The sequence below is a fragment of the Oryctolagus cuniculus genome, chromosome 18 (genome assembly GCF_964237555.1).
Source record: "Oryctolagus cuniculus chromosome 18, mOryCun1.1, whole genome shotgun sequence".
Taxonomy (NCBI): Eukaryota; Metazoa; Chordata; class Mammalia; order Lagomorpha; family Leporidae; genus Oryctolagus; species Oryctolagus cuniculus.
In genome coordinates, this window is record NC_091449.1 from 8,465,434 (window position 1) to 8,485,651 (window position 20,218).

The 20,218-nt window shown below is 64.5% G+C and overlaps 2 protein-coding genes across 2 annotated transcripts; one reads left to right on the forward strand and one right to left on the reverse strand.

Annotated features, from left to right (window-relative positions):
- Positions 1–1,335: 1,335 nt before the first annotated feature.
- Positions 1,336–3,224, reverse strand: RFT-II (galactoside 2-L-fucosyltransferase). The gene is given in 3 exon segments (NM_001082402.1): positions 1,336–2,001; positions 2,004–2,013; positions 2,015–3,224. Coding segments are annotated over 3 exon segments (1,062 nt in total). The 5' UTR covers positions 2,739–3,224; the 3' UTR covers positions 1,336–1,673.
- A 5,357-nt stretch (positions 3,225–8,581) lies between these two features.
- On the forward strand, positions 8,582–14,544 carry NTN5 (netrin 5). The gene is made up of 6 exons (XM_051840814.2): positions 8,582–9,434; positions 9,820–10,472; positions 12,687–12,875; positions 13,045–13,194; positions 13,520–13,573; positions 13,761–14,544. The coding sequence occupies exons 2-6, from the start codon at positions 9,839–9,841 to the stop codon at positions 13,970–13,972; spliced, it is 1,239 nt and encodes a 412-aa protein (XP_051696774.2). The 5' UTR covers positions 8,582–9,434; positions 9,820–9,838; the 3' UTR covers positions 13,973–14,544.
- Positions 14,545–20,218: the final 5,674 nt, after the last annotated feature.

The following is a 20,218-nucleotide window of genomic DNA, read 5'->3' on the forward strand; positions in this document are numbered from 1 at the left end:
CCTGTGTTTCCCCAAAGTCATGCTGAAGCGCTCAGCTCCCAGCCACACCCTCGGGGTCTGTGTCTGGAAACCTGATCGGTATAGCTGTCATGAAAATGAGGTCATTAGAGTAGGAATGAATCCAACGTGACTGGCGTCCCTGCAAGAAGAGATCTGGATGCAGACACAGAGGGAGAGGATGGACGGCCATCGACAGGTCAAGGAGAGAGGCCCGGGGTGGATCCCCCCTCACCCAGCCTGCCAACACTTCGCTCCGGGACTTCCGGCCTCCAGGACTGCAGGAGCCCGGCTTTGCCAGGGCAGCCCCAGCGAGGCAACCCCCCAGCCTCCAACGCGGGCCACCCCAGTCCTCAGCCCCCGCCTGCCGGTTCAGTCCTCAAATGTTCACGACAGCAGAGGCTGAGCTGGGGCCAGAGCCGGAAGCCGGCGCGGAGCTCACAGTCTGGGTCTCCTCCTGGGGGGCAGGATCCCAACCACTTGAGCTGCAGTTGCTGCCTCCAGGGCCTGTGTTCTTAGGCAGTTGGGGCCGGGAGCCGGGGTTGGAGGCTGAACCCAGGTCACTCCGAGGTGGGACCTGGGAACCTGAACCCGCAGACCTGCTCCAAGGCTGTGGGTTTCTAAGAGGAGAGGCGGGGCTGTCTGACCTGGCAGGTGAGACTCCAGCTGAGGTGCCTGTGTCCCATCCTGGAGTACCTGGGTTCGATTCCTGGCTTGAGCCTACTTCCGGCTAACACAGACACTAGGAGGCAGCAGTGATGGCTGAGCTCCTGCCACCCACGTGGGAGACCTGGATCGAGTCCCTGGCTCTGGCCAACGGGAGGAGGGAGGGAAGTGGGAGGGGAGACCTGAACTAGGACGCTGTCTGCACGCGATGCCCTGGCTGTGTCACGGCCCAGCAGGGAGGCCCTCCTGAGAGGCAAGCACACCCTGGCACCATGTTTTGGGGCCCCAGAACCACATGTGGGATCAGCCTCTTTGTGTTATACTCCACATGGTGTGTGGGGCTCAGCTACAGTGACAGGGCCCACCCATCTGTCCTGGGGTTTCCCAGAGGGGTACAGGGCCTGGAGACACAGGCAGCGTGGGGTTGGGGGAGACCCCTCCTGTCAACCACTGTCCTTGAGGTGCCCACTCTGGGAGCCTTGGCCCCATGTCCTTCTCACTCCCCAGGGTGCTACCTGCACCCAAATCCCTCTCCCCACCCAGTGCAGGGGACTCCTCTCTCTACCAAGGGCACCTCAAACTCGGTGTGCCCTCCAACTCTCTCACGGTGAGGCCCAGGACACCCACAGCCTGGATTCCTCGCTGCCCGCCCAAACTTCTAGTTCCTCATTACTGCAGGCAGGGAACGGGGCCATCCGGGAGGTGAGCACAGATCCCTAGGGCTGCGGGGAAGGGGACATGGGTGCCCCACTGTCTTACAGCCCCACACACCACGCACTAACGAGGCACCGGCTGTGAACGTACTTGTCAAGTTCCCCCAGTCGCCGCTGAGGTCAGTTCTGAATTATTTTTATTTTCAGACAGCAAATGAAGGCAGAGAGAAGTTAAGTCACTTGTCTCAGGTCCCTCGGCTACAGGTAGGTAAGTCTGCATTCAGACTCCGTGTGGGATCCCGGGTCCATGCGCTGCTCCCCGTGAGGCGTGAGGAGCAGGGAGGGACGCACACGGCGCTAGAGGCCACTCCACAAGGCCCGCCCCATGTTGGCGGTGATGCCGACCCACTCCGGCAGGAAGGCGGCCTCGGGCTTGAAGACCAGGTGGAAGGGCGAATCTGGCGCGGTGTAGTTGGCCAGGTAGACGGTGTCCCCGCCGGTCAGGTAGGCGGCCCAGAAGCCAAAGGTGCCGATGGTCATGACGGTGTGGTTACACTGCGTGAGCAGCGCAAAGTCCTTGGCCGGAGAGCCCTCGAGGCCGTTGCCGGCGAACACCACGTCCCCGCGGGAGGCGTCGATGTTCTCCCGGCACCAGGCCATGCCGTTGCTGGTGACCACGAACACCGGGGAGCGGTAGCGGGCCCGGAACCAGTCCAGCGCCTGCTCCAGGTAGCCCCGGTCGGCCACCACGCCCTTCCACACCTGAGGCATGACGCGCACGTAGTCGCCCCGGCGCACGTGCACCCCCACAAAGGTGCTGGGCCGGCTGCCGTTCACCCGCAGCCCCCGCAGGAAGGCCTGGGCCTCTTCCCGCACGTGGTCGTGCAGCGTGAACTCCCGCAGGATCTCGTGGCGCAGGTGGTGGTAGAAGGTCCAGGAGCAGGGGTAGCCCGTGAGGCGCACGTAGGGCACGGGGATGTGGCGGTAGCGCTCCTCCATCCAGTCGTTGAGGTGGTAGTTCTGCCACGGGACCCTGCTGGCCGTGCTGCTGTGCAGCACCGGGAGGCTGATGCGGAAGATGGGGGCCAGCGTGCTGTGCATCTGGGCCGGGATGTAGGCGGGCCGCCCGTTCTCCTTGGCCAGGGCGTACAGCGTGGCGTACTCGCCCATCTGGTTCCCCAGGCGGCCCATGGCGTTGATGGTCCACATGCCCTCCCGGGGTAGGTGTCCGGGGACCACGACCACGCGGGCTGAATATGCCCAGGGAGCCGGCACCAGAGCCAGGCGCTGGTGGCAGTGGAAGACAGTGGATACCACAAAGATGGTGAACAGGAAGTAGATGGTGGAGACGGACGGGTGGGTGGCCCTCAATCTCCTGGTGGCTGTGGGAGGACAGAGGACATAGTCAGGGGCGAATCTCATCCTTCTTTTTATTTATTCATTTATTTATTGGAAAGGCAGAGTTACACAGAGAGAGAGGGAGAGGCAGAGAGGGTCTTCTACCTGTTGGTTCACTTCCCAAGTGGCTACAACGGCTGGGGCTGTGCCAGGCTGAAGCCAGGGGCTTCATCCGGGTCTCCCAGGTGGGGGCAGGGGCCCAAGGACTTGGGCCAACCTCTGCTGCTTTCCCAGGCCATCAGCAGGGAGCTGGATCAGAAGTGGAGCAGGTGGGACTCAAACCAGGGGCCATACCAGGTGCCGGTGCCACAGGCAGAGGCTTCACCCAGGACACCACAACACCAGCCCTGTGACCCTCATCCTTCTACCGCTCTCACTCAATCCACCCAGCAACCTAGTAGTGCCAGGGAGGCCTAAGGGTGGAGGCCTGGGCCTTTCTGCCTGGCCTGAGTGCCGGCCCCACTCCTCCCCAGTGCTGTGTGACTTTGGCCAGGTTACGGCACTCTCGAGTCTCTGATCCCTCACCTAATGGCTCAGAGAGGACCTGTGACCAGGTGGGACCATTTGAAAGTGCCAATATTCAACCATTATTGTGCCTATACCACTTTGCCATTTTTTAAAGATTTATTTATTAATAAGGCAGACCAACATACAGAGAGAAAGACAGAGACAGAGACAGAGAGACATAGAGAGATCTTGTACCCACTGGTCCACTCCCCAAATGGCCACAACAGTAAAGGCTGGGCCATGTCCCAAAGCCAGGAGCCAGGACTCCATCCGGGTCTCCCAGGTGGGGGCAGGCCCAAGCACTTGGGCGCATGAGCAGGAGCAGGATTGGAAGCAGACAAGCTAGGACTTGAACCAGTGCTCTGATATGGGATGCCAGCATGGCAGGCAGAGGCTTAACCTGCCGCGTCCATCACTGACCCCACCCCCACTCTACAGACCTCCCAGGACTGCCCCGTCACATCACTGACCCCCACCCCCACTCTACAGACCTCCCAGGGCTGCCCCGTCACATCACTGACCCCCACCCCCACTCTACAGACCTCCCAGGGCTGCCCCGTCACATCACTGACCCCACCCCCACTCTACAGACCTCCCAGGACTGCCCCGTCACATCACTGACCCCCACCCCACTCTACAGACCTCCCAGGGCTGCCCCGTCACATCACTGACCCCCACCCCCACTCTACAGACCTCCCAGGGCTGCCCCGTCACATCACTGACCCCACCCCCACTCTACAGACCTCCCAGGACTGCCCCGTCACATCACTGACCCCCACCCCACTCTACAGACCTCCCAGGGCTGCCCCGTCACATCACTGACCCCACCCCCACTCTACAGACCTCCCAGGGCTGCCCTGTCACATCACTGACCCCACCCCCACTCTACAGACCTCCCAGGGCTGCCCCGTCACATCACTGACCCCCACCCCACTCCACAGACCTCCCAGGGCTGCCCCGTCACATCACTGACCCCCACCCCACTCCACAGACCTCGCAGGGCTGCAGAACTGAATGCGCGTATCTGGAACATTCTCCACTCAGCGCCTAGCACACAGGACATGCCCTCTGTGTGTTGTCAGAGACACTCCCAGAATATCTGCCTGCAGCCAGTGCTGTGCCGGGGCAGGGAAGGCGCGGAGAACGAGAGGCAAGCACCCTTGGTCCAGTGAAGGTGGGCCAGGGCACCCCTGCACATGGCATTGATCTCCCTGTGCCTCAGCCTTCTCCTCCGGGAAATGGGATCAGCCACAGCACCTGCAGCCACGCGTCATTTCCCGTCACTGCCTGTGGGTGGGCCAGGCTGGTCCATTTTTCTCCTGAGGCTGCTCTGCCCCATCAGACGTGACAGTGGCATGTGCCCATGTTGAGACTGGCAGTCCCTGCTTCCTTCTTCCAGAACATTCTCTGTGTGCTACTGCGTCAAGCTGGATAGCTTCAGCTCTCCCATGTGGTCTGCAATGAGCCCTTCTCCCAGGAGGGATGAGCAATCCACACCCCACACAGCCCTCGCAGCCCACGGAGGACAACCTGGTGCCTTTCAGAGCGGAACATCTGCATCACGCCGCAAGGCAACCCCACGCCCTTCAGCCACCTCCCAGCAGTGCCCCCTGGCCTGCCCTCCGTCACAGGACCCCGCGAGGGCTTGGAAGCGGCCTTGGGGTCTGGGTTTGTGCACTCCTGGGGGCTCCCTGCGTGGCTGTGCCAGTGCCTCCATCCCCGGACCCTGGAGCTGTTTCCAGGCTGCCTCCTGTGGCCTGCAGGAACGCACCTGGCACGTTTCTGCGTGGACGGAGTTTTCAGCTCGCTTGAGCACCTCCCTGGGGCAGGACTGCTGTGCCCGGGCCGGCTGAACCGTGTCAGGAGCTGGCCCCTTCCAGTGCCCGCCCCAGCCGAGGAGGCTCTGAGCTCCCGCCCCAGCCGTCACTCGCCATCATCCCTCTGACCCCACATGTCCACAAGGGGCCCAGCTGACTCTGCCTGGGGCAACCAGGCTGCGGGCTGTGAACCGGCTCCACCCGGTCCTCCTGCAGGGACGCTTCACACCCAGACCTGGGCCGTCCCCACTCAGTCCCCAGCACAGCCTCATGCCCTGTCTGTTCCCCGACCCGCAGCATCCTGTGGTCTGCCCACGGCAGGTCCAGTGCCTACCACTCAGTAGGTCCCCTGGGGCCTGGTGAAACAACGGAGCTATGCCCCCAGCTCTTGGGACCTTGCCACCCCTGCTGGCTCTCCCCCTCCCTCTCCCCTGCCCCTAACCAGCTCCCGTCCTCAGCGCTTGATTGATCTGGCCCTTCCAGGAACTCAGCACACCTGGGTCCTCCCTGAACGCCTTGCTCTCCACCTGGTCCCCACCAAGGGCAGCTGGGACAGCATGGGTGACAGCACCCCTCCCCCCACTGAGGCGGACGACAAACCCACTGCCAACGCTCCGTTTTTAAAAAGTGAATTAAGGCCGGCGCCGCGGCTCACTAGGCTAATCCTCCGCCTAGCGGCGCTGGCACACCAGGTTCTAGTCCCGGTTGGGGCGCCGGATTCTGTCCCGGTTGCCCCTCTTCCAGGCCAGCTCTCTGCTGTGGCCAGGGAGTGCAGTGGAGGATGGCCCAAGTGCTTGGGCCCTGCACCCCATGGGAGACCAGGAAAAGCACCTGGCTCCTGGCTCCTGCCATCGGATCAGCGCGGTGCGCCGGCCGCAGCACGCCGGCCGCGGCAGCCATTGGAGGGTGAACCAACGGCAAAGGAAGACCTTTCTCTCTCTCTCTCTCTCTCTCACTGTCCACTCTGCCTGTCAAAAAAAAAAAAAAAAAAAAAAAAGTGAATTAAGTCTACCTGCCCCCCCGACCCCCAGCAAGCTGGGGAAAGCTGTCACACTGCCCGCCCACCTAAGGGTCCTGCCACGTGGGGGACAAGCCGAGCTCCCCAGCCAGCCAGAGCCCCCAGCAGGTCCCAGAGCCGGGGCAGGCGAGCAGAGCAGGGGGGCCCTGGTCACTGTCAGGGCGTGGCTGGAGCAGCGCACGGGCTCACGCAGGCCTCCGCTTACTAAATTCCGAAAGCTCCCCCTTTCCCGGCAGTGTCCATCAGTCCCAGCCCCGGAAGTCACGGTCAGGAACGCCGGGGCTGGCGGCCGGTCAGCGCCACCACTCCTTATCAGACATTTCCCAGCACAGGGTGGCAAACTCCATGTGCTGAGCTCGCCTGGGACAACGCCTGGCCTGAAAGGACCTGTGGCCTTCTGTACACTTCACTCCTCTGGTGCGTCCTCTCCCGGGATGCTGACACACTCAATGCCGGGTCGTGGCTGGGCCCTGCCCCGGCTGCCAGGTAACGTGCGGGTCACCCGCCCCGCGACAGAGCCGACACGGCTCATTCCCCTCCCCCAGGAAGGCACCTTTGACAGATGAGGAAACCGAGGGGCAGAGAGGCAGCGCCTGGACATGAACCCAGACAGCGCCCGTCGGAGTCTGTCAGGGCCCGAGATTCCTCCGGCAAGTCCTGGGGGCACAGCAGCCCCCCAGTTCCCCTCAGACACACCCTTGTGGGGGACCTGCCCTGGTCACGGGGCCAGTGATCACGTGAAGCCCAGAGCTGGGGGTGGCACCATACTAAGCCCCAGAGGCGGCTCGCTGGCAGGCCCTCCCCGCTCTGGGGCACTGTGGGAGCAAAGGTCCCCAGTTCCCAACTTGGGGAACCTTCGACCCTCCCTTCCCCACCCCCAGGCACCCTCAGGGCTGATAAGAAGGAACCCCAGGGCCAGCGTGACTACAGCTTTGCTGGCCACTACCTGGAAACACCCGGGCCTCCTGCCGGCCCCAGCCCCTTTGCTACTTAAGTCTACAACCCACCCCGCTTCCTGCAGGGGGCGCTCGCTCAGGGCCTGTGGCCTGGATGAGAGCTGGGATCCTGTAGGACGCCCCCAGCCCCAACACCCCACGCCCCCACCCCTTTCTCTTGCAGCGAATCCCACATCGCCTCATGAACTCGCATCTTCCAAATCCGACATCTTCACCCTGCTCCTGCCAAATCGTGGTGCCGGAGGGTCACCTGGGTCCACCCCCCAGGACAGTGGGCCTCCAGCTCTGGGCACCGCAGGCCGCACGGCAGCTGATGCCACGCCCCGGGGCACTGCTGTTCTCCGTGAAACAGGCCGGGAATGTTCTTTTCCCAAAGCCACGGGGACTCTGACAGCGACATTTGTGAGGACGTCCCGTGCAGGCCGCTGTGGAGGCCGCCTCCGAGCAGGGCCTCACTCTATGGGGTCCCGCTTTCTCCCTTGGCCACTGGAGCCACCGAGGCCGAGTGTTCTCTCTCTGCAGAGCCTCCCCTACCCCCTTAGGAGGCTACTGGGGTCTTCGGGCTTCCCAGCGGCTGGTCTGGTCCTTCCAGGGCTTGAAAGCGACTGACCCTAACCCACAGCTAACAAAAGCCTCCGGGTCAGGGGAGGAGCTGGTTTGGGGTCAGGCAAACGCCCCATCTCAGCGTGAGCGGCCCTGACCCAGCCCCAGGCCAGCCCCTCCCACGTCTCATCCACCACCAGTGGTGGGTCTGAGCCTCACCCTCAGGATCCGAGTGGGAACGCGGCACAGACCCCAGCCTCGGGACCCCCGGCCCCCGGCCGCCCCATCCTACCTGCCCGGAGCCTCCTCGGCCAGCTTGCTGGGGGCTGTTGGGCGGCAGCACTGCCAGGGGCGACCGCTCTCATGTCCCACGGGGTCCGGGTGGTGTGGCTGCCAGGGGTCCCTGTGGGGAGAGCAGAGCTGCGGTTGGCGAGGGGATTGGAGGGGGGGGCGGTGGTGTTGGATTCTGCAGTCTCGGCTCTGAGCTCCCGCCCAGAACCCCCACTAGCCTGGGGCCTGAGAACAGCCACTCGCCACTCCCTCCGGAGAGCCCACCGGAGCTCCTGCGGGAAGACGCACGGGGATCCGACTGCGGGGCGCTCTCTCCAGGGTGCAGGTTTGGCCAACGCCAGGCGCCTGAAGGCTGGGGTGGGGGTGCATGCCAAGAGCCGGGACAGAAGCCTGGGCTGCAGCCGGCCCACTGTCTGCTGGGAGGGTGGCTGCCCCTTCACTCAGGGGTGGGCTTATGGGGCCCAGCGCGGGAAGGGCTGGGGGTTCAGCCATGGGCTCCTCAGTGGGCAGGGACTGGCCTCCGGGTTCCCTCAAACCCTGTGGGACTCAGCCCGGTTCCTCAAGGTGCTAAGGGCAGAGGGTCGCACCGCTGAACTATCCCGCAAGAGAGAAACGGGGCATGGGAGGGGGGGCCCTTAATGAGGCTGGGACTGAGGGCCTGGCCAACGCCTGCAGCCTGAGCGCAAAATGGCGCCAGGCTCCTGGGGGGAAGGCGGGGGGGGGGCATGCCTGTTTGGGCTGCACGTGGCAATGGCAGTGGGGACACACGGACTGTGTCCTCCCAGGCACCGGTTCTGGGGTAGATTCTGAGCCAGGGCCTCAGAGGGGACCGAGAGAGGCTGCCAAGGTCCCTGGTCCTGAGTGACTACCTCCCTGGGAGCTGCTGGCTGGGGAGGGAACATGGCGGGCAGCTCAGGGTCAAGTCCCTCCTGGCTCCTGCCACTCCGGGGCTGGGCATCTGTCACCCACCCCGTCCCACTCTCCCTTCCTGCCTCTCTGCTCTCCCTCCCTCCCGACCCACCACCCTCCACATCTGCCCCACCATCTGCTCAAGGCCCTGCGGCCCAGGGCAGGACGTGGGGCCGAGGTGATGAGGAAGCCCTGGGAACCTCACTCAGGGTCCTCATACCCCCAGCCCCGCAGGAACCCAGACATCTGCCCTCCGACCCCACGGGGCTCTGGTGAACTGCTCCCCAGCGTTAGGGGCCCTACTCTGTGGCCTTGCACCTGGGTGGGAAAGGGTTAAGGGTGGAGGGCTGGGGGTGGGTGGCAGGAGGGAGGAGGCAGGGCTGTTTGGTGATAATCCTCCTCCGTGCCCAGGGTGTGGAGAACAAGGTTAGGGCCCCACGTGGGAAACGGCCTGTGCTCTGATCCCGTGGGCCGGGGCCTCAGCCTCTCGCCTCTGATCCCCCGCGGTACCGCCAGGCCTGCCCTCCCTCCGGGGGGCCCCTGGCCGTCTGTTGTCCACAGCTCCCCTGCCCGGCTCTCAGCCCACCTGCCTGCCCTCCACAGGAATCACAGAGCCCGGTTCCCCCTCCCTGAGGACTGCGGACCCCCGACTTCCTGTCTGGCCCCTCCCTAGGCCCAGGTCTCCTCTTCCCTGCCTTCGCTGCCATGGCTGCTGCCCCCTTCTCTGTGTCTTTGTCGCCTGTCTGCAGCCCCCTCCCCTGCCCAGCAGGACTGCGTCTCTCCCCTCTCTTGGTTTCCGCCTCTGGTGCAGCCCCTGTGCCCTCTCCCCAGGGCTCCTGCCCTCGACACTGACGGATACCTCTGGGGTGCTAAGCTACGGATTAGTTCAGGCAGAATTCTCGATTTCGCTTGCGTTCCTGCCCCTCTGGGTTATGTAAACAGTAATTCTCCCCAGATGGAACTATTTTCCTCGCTTCGGAGCCGCTGCTGCGAGGGGGCTCGGGCAGGGCTGGGGTGGGAAGCGGGGGCTCCACGGTCCCAACCTGGCCGCCTCTTCTCTGCAGGTGCGGGCCCTGCCGTGACATGACCGTGACCTTTGCCTTCTTGCTCCTCCTGGGCCAGGCCGCGGGGGACCCATGCTATGACCCAGGGGGCCGCCCCCGCTTCTGCCTTCCACCGGTGACCCAGCTGGCCAGGGGCACAGCAGCCTCCTGCCCGCAGGCCTGCGCCCTCTCGCAGGGGACGGGCCTCAGTCCCAGGGCCATCTGCAATGGCAGCCTGACCCTGGCGCTGGGTGGCCCCTTCCTCCTGACATCTGTCAGCCTCCGCTTCTGCACCCCGGGACCCCCGGCTCTCGTCCTCTCTGGCGCCTGGGCTGCTGGGGGTCCCTGGAGGCTGCTGTGGCGCAGACCTGCCTGGTCTGGGGCCTTAGGGGGCCCAGAGAGGGTAACCTTCCGCTCCCCACCGGGCCCTAAGGCCAGGGTGGTGGCCAGTCACCTCCGCGTGGAGGTGGGGGGCTGGGCGGGGCTGGCTGCGGCTGGGGTGAGAGGCCGCTGCCAGTGCCATGGCCATGCCGCCCGCTGTGCCGCCCGCGCCCAGCCCCCACGCTGCCGCTGCCGCCATCACACCACCGGCCCCGGGTGCGAGAGCTGCCGCCCATCCCACCGAGACTGGCCCTGGCGGCCTGCCACGCCCCGGCACCCTCACCCTTGCCTGCGTGAGTGCTGGGCCCTGTTCCCCCCTGACACTGGCCTAGCCCTGGGCACTTGGTCCCCACGGTGGCGGCAGGGTGCCCTCTTCCCTCCCCACTCTTCTCAGTCTTGGCTGCCCCTACTCCCCCACAGCCTCCTCACCCCCTCGGCTGCCTGCAGTGATGAGGATGACAATGACCCCAGCACCCTGCCCAGGGCCTGGCCTGCTAGGAGCTTGGGGGTGTTGACTGGACAGTTTTAGGGGAACAGGCAGCCAGCGACTCCTGACGCCTCCAAACAGCCCCATGGGAAAAGCATTCAGTTATGAAACGCAGACTTATGGGCCACCTGTGTGCTGAGCAGGGACAATCACCAGGCCCATTTTACAGATGGGAAGACGGATGCTCGAGTTCAAAAATCCCTTGCACAAGGACAAACCATGACCGCATTAGCAGGGCCAGGATCTGAGCCCAGGAAGCCGTGTTCTGGGGTCTCCGCTCGTCCTGTGGGGTGGAGGGCAGGAGGGCAGCCTCGAACCTCAGCTTGCACCCTGCTCCTCTGCCTGTTGGCTCTGAGGCCTTGGGCCAGCGACGCGACTTCTCTGTGCCCAGTTCCTGCCTTGCACAGTGGGGACAGTAGCAGCACTTCCTTTACAGACTGACATGCAAACTCAGCGAGCCAATAACACAAAGCCCTAGAGCCCAGTGCGGGGCCTGGCATGAAAGCAGGCTCCCTAGAGAAAACACTGTCCCTATTGCCAGGTCAGGAAGGGGGGGCCCAGGGCACGCGGCACCCAGGCCTCCGCCAGCCAGGGCAGTGCTGGCACTGTGCTCATGGCCCTGCATGCTGCCCACGTACTGGGCCACCAGGTGGACAGGGGGCCCCAGGAGCCGCCCAACGCCCTCTCCCTGCTCGGGGCTCCCACGCACAGGCACTGGGAGCCCCATCCCGGCCGCGGCCCTCCAGAGAAGGTGGGAGTGTGTTCTAGACCCCAGGCGGTAACTCTGCTACACAGAGAGACTCGTGTGTGTGCTGGTACACACGAGCACACGTGGGTACACGAGCGCACACACGCACACGTGCAGTCACAAGCGCCCAGATGCACACACTGACGTGCGTGAACACATACACAAGCACAGGTGTGTGCAATGCTGACATACACGTGCACACACAGCGACATGAGGCCCCCCGCTGACCCCCTGCCCCTCCGGCACGAAGGACACCAGAGGGGTCCTCACACCACACCCCATTCTCACCCCCACCGAGGACTTCCCCGGAGGCACCGCCCTCCCGGCACTCTGCCCGCCACCACTGAGCCAGCCCGTGCAGGGCAGTGAGGGAGGGGGACGCGTAGCCTTCGTCACGGGCGTGGACAGGCCCGGGAGCCCACTCCTCTGGAGAGTCGCAGGTGTCCCCAGACCGGGCTGGGCACTGAGGTGGAGGCTCTGGGTCGTCGGTGAGGCTGCCCCGAGGCGGGGGGAGAACAGAAAGGCTGACCCCCCCAGGGATGACCTGAGGCGCTCTACCACCGCTCCCGCCACAGAAACCCTGGAGAGGCCGTGCAGCCAACTGAGGCCAGTTCGGAGTGTCAGCCCATCCCACGGCTCCTCGGGGTTCCAGGGACTGACTGGCAGCCTGGGCCTCTCACGCCCCTGGAGTCAGAGATCCCTTAACCCTGGTCTCTCTAAAGAGCGGCCAGGCGGGCGCCCTCATCGGCCTCTCCTGCCGCCCTGGGCTCGCAGGAGCCCCGGGGCAGGCCTGGAGTCTGTCTGTGGCGGCTGCCTTAGACAGCCAGGAAAACGTGGGCTGCGCCAGCTTAGGCAGGGGACTTCCCCTCTCGGCGCCTCAGCGCCTCGGTCCTCAAGGGGCCATCGCCATGAGGATGCGGTGCAAGGCGCTCCGCGCCGAGACTTGCTCTGTGCCGGGCGCCGGGCCACGCGCCGTTTCCTTCACGTGAGCCTCCTGCCGGACACAGGAACGCCACTCCACAGCCGCGGAGAAACACGCTCCACCCGGGGGTCGCCCGCCCACGGCACACAACAGAGGCAGAGGCAGGGTCTGGCTCCTCTCCTCCAAGCACAGCCCCGCCCCCGCCCCGTCCACTGGACAGGATGAGAACGGAGATGGTCTAGGACCCAGCTTATCACCCAGCGCCCTCACTGTACTTCCTCTCCCGAGGGTAGGGCAGGGGGAGACGGCTGGGGAGCGGGCCCTGACGCACCCCTCCCCACCTGTCCTAGCCTGCTCTTGCAACCAGCATGCCCGCCGCTGCCGCTTCAACTCCGAGCTGTTCAGGCTGTCCGGTGGCCGCAGCGGGGGGGTTTGTGAGCGGTGCCGTCACCACACGGCCGGGCGCCACTGCCACTACTGCCAGCCGGGGTTCTGGAGGGACCCCAGCCAGCCAATCACCAGCCGCAAGGCCTGCAGGGGTGAGTGTGTGCAGACGGGTCCAGGGAGAAAGGTGGCCACGCCACACTCCTGGGTCTGAGGGAGGAGGGCTGGGCTGGACCCCTGGGTCTGAGGGAGGAGGCGGCTGTGGAGTTGGAAGAGGGCATCTGGGTTCAGACCCCCCGCACCCCAGCTCCTCTCCTCATGCAGCCTGCCAGTGCCACCCTATCGGGGCCGTAGGAGGCGCCTGCAACCAGACCAGCGGGCAGTGCTCCTGCAAGTTGGGGGTCACAGGCCCCACGTGCAACCGCTGTGGTCCTGGCTACCAGCAGAGCCGCTCCCCCAGGATGCCCTGCCAGCGTGAGTCCGGGGGACAGGGCCGCGGGCTGAGTGGGGCGGGAGAGGAGCGTCCCAGGTGTGCAGGGGGGCTGGGCCCTGGAAGCAGCAGCCAGAGGCTGAGTCTGGGGTCCTCGAGGAAGCGGGGACTGAAATCCCTGCCTGCCCAGCTTGGGGGAGGGGGCTAAGGGCTGGGCTACTGGCTCTGGAAGAGAAGGGGGCGGGTCCACAGCCCCAGGGACCAGGGGAAGAAGGGCCTGGGGGCCTCCGGGGGGTGGGGGTGGCGGCTCGAGGCCTAGCTTCCTGGGGTGGGGGGCGAAGAGACAAAACTTCTCCTTTGGTCTCCCAGGAATCCCAGAGGCAACGACCCCCCTTGCCACCACCCCCGGTGCTTACAGCTCTGGTAAGAGGCGGGCACGAGACCCTCGAGCAGGGGCACGGCTGACTGAGTCCCCAGGTCGGGGGACAGGAGCCACCCGCTGGGCCCAGTCCCAAGGGTGCAGGCACCCCATGGGAGTGCGGGGACGGGCAGGGCAGAGGGCACGCGCCAGGCCTCAGGTGGCGACTGAAGACCACCGGACCCTCCCCAGACCCTCAGTGTCACAACTACTGCAACGTCTCGGACCGCAGCGTCCACATGAGCCTCGCGAGGTTCTGCCGGCTGGACTTCAGTGAGTGTCGGGCGCCCCGCGGGTCGGGGGGCTGCACCCCGCCTCCAAGCCAGCCCTCCTCGGGAAAGGGGGTCGGATTCCAGAGGGTCCTTGCTGGTGGGACACAGGACAAACGGGGAGGGGCGGGCTAGGCTCCCCGGCCTCCTCGTCCATCCTCCGGTCCTTGGCCAGGCCTTGCTGATCTCGGCCCCTTTCTGCCTCCCTCTGGGTCCCAGGTATCCGAGCCTTTGCCCCACTCCTCGCCCAGCCCCAGGGTACACCAGCCCAATACCCTGGGCCCCAGCTCCTAACCCGGCAGACAGGCGCCCACCCAGGGGTCTCCTGCCCCCCAGACCCAGCCAGGCAGCCCAGCCCGCGACGCTGTCTCCCCCAGCCCCCTCAGAACGCACACTGTCTGAATCTCTTACTAGTACCTCCTCCTTCTGGTCCCCCCCAAATACAGCCCAGGGCCCTTCCGCCTCTTTCCCAAGACCTCCACTCCTGACCCCCTTGGACTGCAGACCCCTGTTTGGCTTTGTCCCCGGACCCTTCTATCATGGAAGCCCCCACGGCCCCCACCTTTAAAGTCCCCCCAACACACCCGAGCGCCACGGCCCCTCCGACAGCACGTGGAGCTCCGCCCCGTGCACCATAAGCCCCTCCCCGCCTTGCCAGCGCCCCTCCAGCGGTCAGAGACCCCGCTCCTCCCCACGCGGCCTGACCGCACCCCTCCCCCGCAGTTCTCCGCGCGCAGGTGCTGGCGTCCGAGGCGGCGGGCCCGGCGTGGCGGCGCCTGGCCGTGCGCGTGCTGGCCGTGTACAAGCAGCGGCCGCGGCCTCTGCGCCGCGGCGCCCAGGACGCCTGGGTGCCCCACGCCGACCTGGCCTGCGGCTGCCTGCGCCTGCAGCCCGGCACCGACTACCTGCTGCTGGGCAGCGCGGCCGACGCCCCCGACCCCGCGCGCCTCGTCCTCGACCGCCACGGCCTCGCGCTGCCCTGGAGGCCGCGATGGGCCCGGCCGCTGCGGCGCCTGCAGCAGGAGGAGCGCGCCGGGGGCTGCCGCGGCCTGCGGCCCCCGACGCCGAGCCCCACGCCGGGCCCCTAGCCCAGCCCCTGCCGCCCGCGGCGCCCACCGAGGAACTTAAGGGCGACGCCGAGCAGCCGGGCCGCCTGACGCCGCTGACGTCACGCCGCGCGCGCCGGCTCTGCGCAGGCGCGAGGCGCTTCGCCCAAAAGGCGGGAACGTGCATGAGGGCGTTTTGGTCCCCGAAGCCCCTCGTTCCACCTGTGACCCACGCAAAGTTGTCCCCGTAATAAAGCCTCAAACTCTGGAGAAATCTCGCCCGGAGACCGTGATGGGTGCTGGGACAATCCCTAGGGGCAAGCGGAGGCCTAGAGTTAAGTGAGGAGATGAAGAGCCGAGGACAGCGCCCCTGACAGAGCAGCCAATCCGCTGAAAGAGCTCTTCTGACATCACTGGGTGCTGGGCAGATGTGTGTTGCCTGCCGATAGGCCAAAAGCGGGAGGAGGGGCGTGGCTGGAAAAGGCGGGAAATTCGAGGAGGGAAGGGACAGCCGGTCTAGATTTCCAGAAAGTTCCACATTTAGGAACTTGGGGTTCCTGGTGGGCTCTCAGGATAGTCTCTGAGAAAGGAAGAAAGAGACTCAGGGGATCTCTGGTGAGGGTTCTGATGGGGTCACCTAGCCACCCAGCCCCGGAGTGGCGGCGTCACGTGGTGCCAGGACCTCTGTTCCCACCGCACCGCGGGGGTGGGCTGAAGAGCAGGAAGCAGCAAGGGCCGCGGGACGGACGGCCATTGTGGCCTGGGGCCTTCCTTGCCACACTGACCTTTGCCCAACACCCATGATCAACAGCGGTTTCAAAATCGAGGGCCCCAGCCAGGGGAGCGACTGAGAGGGACCCCCAGAGCAAGGCGCATGTTTGGACCCAGAGAACAATCCTGTTGCTTCAAGGGGAGAAAAGCGGAGCTCTTGGCCAATGAGGAGTCGGCATGGGTGATGACGTCACTGGGTGCTAGGCAGAGAAAGCCGCCCTCCTGCACGTGGCTGGCTTTCCTCGCGCGGAGCCGGAGCCGGAACCTGGCCTTTGGCCTCCGGCTGGGCCCGGGTGAGGGCTTCCCGGCAGCAGGAGTCTTTGGCCTCAGCGTTCAGATTCGGTCCTTCCTCCCACCGCATCTCTGACTTGATTTATTAATTTATTTGAAAGGCAGAGAGAGAGAGAGAGAGAGAGAGCGCTCGCGCTTCCATCTCCTGGTTCACTCCCTAAATGGCTGCCATGGCCAGGCCTGGGCCAGACCCAGCCAGGAGCTTCATCCGCGTCTCCCAAGCCCTTGGGTCGTCGTCTGCTGCTTTCCCAGGCGCATTCGCGGGAGCCGGACCGGAAGTGGAGCAGCCGGGACCACGAGCCGGCGTCCCAGGTGGCGGCTTCACCGGCTCCACGACAGCACCATCGCCTTCCTGCTCCTTTTCAGACCAAGCAAACCCTGCCCCAGGGCCTTTGCACTTGCTCACCTGGCTCCTTCCCCTCCTCAGCTAACAGCAGGCAGGCTCCCCTGCACCACTGAGGCGAGGCGAGGCTTGCCGGACACCAGGAGAGCCTGTTTCTTGCTCATGTACTGGCCTCCGTGGGGTTGACAAGACGGGGTTTCCCACTCAGACGTTCAAGGACTCAGACAGAGACAACGACCCCCCTGTCATCGCAGTGCCTGCCACCGCGGTCACGGGCAGGGAGAGAGCGCGCGCGCCGGCCGGGCCCCCAGGCGCCCTGAGTGTTCTGGCCCGGGCTGACTCCCTGCTGCCCCCCCCCCGCCCCCCAGCTCATTCTTGGCTCAGGATTCTCTCGTGGTGTCTGTCTCTGCTGCACGGAGGTGAGGGCGTGGGATCCCCCGACGCCCAGGCAGGCAGAGGGACTGGGGAACCCGTTTCCTGCGGCGGCAGTATAGACGCTCAGATCCCGCAGCTGGCGTGCCACAAGTTATCTCACGGGTCGCTGAGCCAGCCCCACCGTGTCCCCGAAGCGGCCGCCCTCCTGGGCTCTGCTCCCTCCGCCTGCCCGGGTTCTAGGGCCACCCCCATCCCGGGGTCATGGCCCCTTCTCCCACCTTCAAAGCCAGCAACTACAGGGAGAGTCCCTTCCACACTCCAGGGTTCCCCTGCCCCCTCTCCCCTCCGCGTGGCTCTTTCTGGCCACAGCCCCTGCGTCTAAGGACCTGAGTGGTTAGACGGGGGCTGCTGGATAACCCCGAAGCAGCTCTCCATCTCGGGCCTTTAACCTGACTCACAGCTGCAGGGTAGGGGGGAGGCCGCACAGTCACTGGTGCTGGGGACTAGCGTGCAGCCGTCTGTAGGGACCACCTTTCTGCCCACCACCACCACGGGACACGGGCGAGCGTTAGCGTCTTCCAGCACAAACCTCTGCTCGGGTCTCACAGCATCGGTGAGGACTTCCCTGAGCATCCCGACTCAGGGGCACCCGCCAGTCTTTGCCTCTGCTTTCTTTTTCCTTCTGAGCTCTGTTTGTCTATTTTTTTTAGGATTCTTTAAATAATATTTCTTTGAAAAGCAGAGTGATACATATATAAAGTGAGATCTTCCACTCATGGACTCACTCCTCAAATTCCTGCCACAGCTGGGGCCGGGCCAGGCCAAAGCCGGGAGCCTGGAGGTAGTCCAGCACCTTCCAACCTTCCACTGTTCTTAAAATCATCCCTCATGTTCCAAGATGGCAGCCACTGCTCCAGACATCATATCTGTAGCCCTGTAGTGGAGGAAGGCACAGAAAAGGTCAGAGCCCACATGGCTGACTTGCAAGGATGTTTTCCAGAAGCTGCCACACAACCTCTCTGCTGTCATCTCATTGGCTAGAAGTTCATCACATGTTCACACTGAGCTGCAAGAGACCATGGGAATGTGGCCTTCCACCCTGGGCTGTTTGGATCTAGCTAAATACAGTGTTCTGATATGAATGGGGTGGGTACTGTGGCATAGCGGGGAAAACCGCTGCCTTTGAAGCCGGCACCCACATGGGTGCTGGTTCAAGTCCTGGCTGCTCCACTTCCCATCCAGCTCCCTGCTAATGTGCCTTGGAAAGCAGCAGAGGATGGCCCAAGTGCTCTGGCCCTGCACCCATATGGGAGACCCAGAAGCAGCTCCTGGCTCCTGGCTTTGGTCTGGCCCAGCCCTAATGGATGTGGCCATCTGGGGAGTGAACCAACAGATGGAAGATCGCTCTATCCCTCCCTCTCTAACTCTGCCTTTTTATTTATTTTCTATTTTATTTAAAAAACAAAATAGAAAATAGAATCAGCTATGGGTGATGGAGCAAATATTTTTTAAAGACTACGTAATTTATTTATTTTATTTATTTTTTTTTTTGACAGGCAGAGTTAGACAGTGAGAGAGAAAGAGACAGAGAGAAAGGTCTTCCTTCCATTGGTTCACCCCCCAAATGGCTGCTATGGCTGGTGTGCTGTGCCGATCTGAAGCCCGGAGCCAGGTGCTTCTCCTGGTCTCCCATGGGGTACAGGGCCCAAGCACTCGGGCCATCCTCCACTGCACTCCCGGGCCACAGCAGAGAGCTGGCCTGGAAGAGGGGCAACCGGGACAGAATCCGGCGCCCCGACCGGGACTAGAACCCGGTGTGCCGGCGCCGCAGGCGGAGGATTAGCCTAGTGAGCCGCGGGGCCAGCCTAAAGACTACGTAATTTAAACATGCAGAGGCTGCGCCTCCCCCAGGAGGGGAGGAACCCAGGCCAGCGCGCAGATGGGGAGGATTTTGCTGGGTCCTGAGGCAGGGGGATGGGGTGAGGAGGCGGAGAGGAGCTGTGGGAACCGCGGGGCTCGGAACCCTGGCCCTGCAGCTGCCCGCTGGGAGCCGGGGAGGTGGGAGATGAAAGTGTGAGGCAGGGCGAGCCCCGTATGTCCCCTGTGACCCCCACTTTCTTCCCAGCGCCCGAAACGAATTGGCGTGAAATCCACATCTGGGCCCCACCTCCGGCCTGGCCGGCCCCTCCCCTCCGGGCACTGAGCCCAGTCACTAATGGCAGCGGCACAGGTGGCCTCCGGGGCTCAGAGGAGGCCCCAGCCCACCTCCGGCACCGCCCGGTGCCCTCCTGCAGCACACAGAAGGGGAATTGGCCCAGCAAAGAACGGGGAGCTGTGAGGAGCCCAGACAAAGGGAAGAGGGGGCCGGGAGGCGTGCTGGGGCAGGGGAAGAGGGGGCCGGGCAAGGCCAGGGCAGGTGGGATCTTCAAGGCCAGGCTGAGGGCCTGGTCTTAGTCCCAGGCGCACTGGGGAGCCATGGGAGATGCATGAGCTGGGGAGGAGTCACCAAGGCCTGGCTCCCCCGGGGAGCCCGGGGAGGGTCCTGAAAGACGTGGACCCTGAAGGACCCAGTGGGGCTTGGTCCTGACGGGAAAGGCCGAGGGCTGGGGACCTGGCGCAGGGCTGCCAGGGAGCCACGGCCCCGGCGGGGTCGGCTCTGGGTTGGGGGGCAGAGGGAAAGGGGAAGAAGATTGGAGGGGGAGCCGGGGGGGCAGGAGGAAGAGGACAAGTGCTGGGCCCCCTGGGATTACAGAGACACAGGCAGGCAGTTAAATGTCACCCACACAAGGAAGAGGTTTTTTTTTTTTTTTTTTTTTTTTTTTTTGTCAATATTTATTTATTTATCTGAAAGGCAGAGTTGGGGGGAGACAAGGGGAGGTCTTCCATCCAATGGTTCACTCCCCTATGCACCCCCCAACAGGCAGGCTGAAGCCAGGAGTCTGGCACCCCATGGGGGTCTCCCAGGTACGGGGCAGGGGCCCCAGCACCTGGGCCGTCTTCCGCTGCTTTCCCAGGCGCGCGAGCAGGGAGCTGGATCGGACATGGAGTAACGGGCGCTCCAGAGGGGGGCGTGGGAGTCCCGAGCGAGCGGCGGCTTGACCGCTGCACCACCGCCCTGGCCCCGGGAAGCGCCCGCCAACCTCCCTCCTTAGCAGTGTTTCTGCCTCTGCGAACGCTGCGGCCCCCGTATTTTCGCTTCATTCATTCAGCATGTTCTGGCGTCACCTGGACATGCCGGCCCGCAGACCTCCCTCCGTCACATGGGGACTTGCCCAGTGTGGGAGCGTGGGCAGCAGACATCTGGGAGCCACTGTGTTTGGTGTGCCGTGTAATCACGGAGGCACCTGGCCCAGCCTGGGAAGTCAAGGAAGGCTTCCCGGAGGAGGCGGGCACTGCAGAAATTCAAGTAGTCTCCCCAGACACATGGCAGGGCCTGCATCTCTGCAGAGAACGTCACGCAGTCACAGTGGGTCTCTCTCCTGAGGACTCCTGTGTGGGGTAATGCTGGGGACATGGGGGGCAAGCCTGGGCGCCTGTCCTCTCTGGTGACACGTG

Bases quoted from the DNA above. Each gene is read 5' to 3' on its own strand.
- NTN5 (XM_051840814.2), top strand. From the start codon at position 9,839: ATGACCGTGACCTTTGCCTTCTTGCTCCTCCTGGGCCAGGCCGCGGGG. The intron at 10,473-12,686 runs GTGAGTGCTGGG...CACCTGTCCTAG, and splicing joins GCACCCTCACCCTTGCCTGC to CCTGCTCTTGCAACCAGCAT. The intron at 13,195-13,519 runs GTGAGTCCGGGG...TTGGTCTCCCAG, and splicing joins CCCCAGGATGCCCTGCCAGC to GAATCCCAGAGGCAACGACC.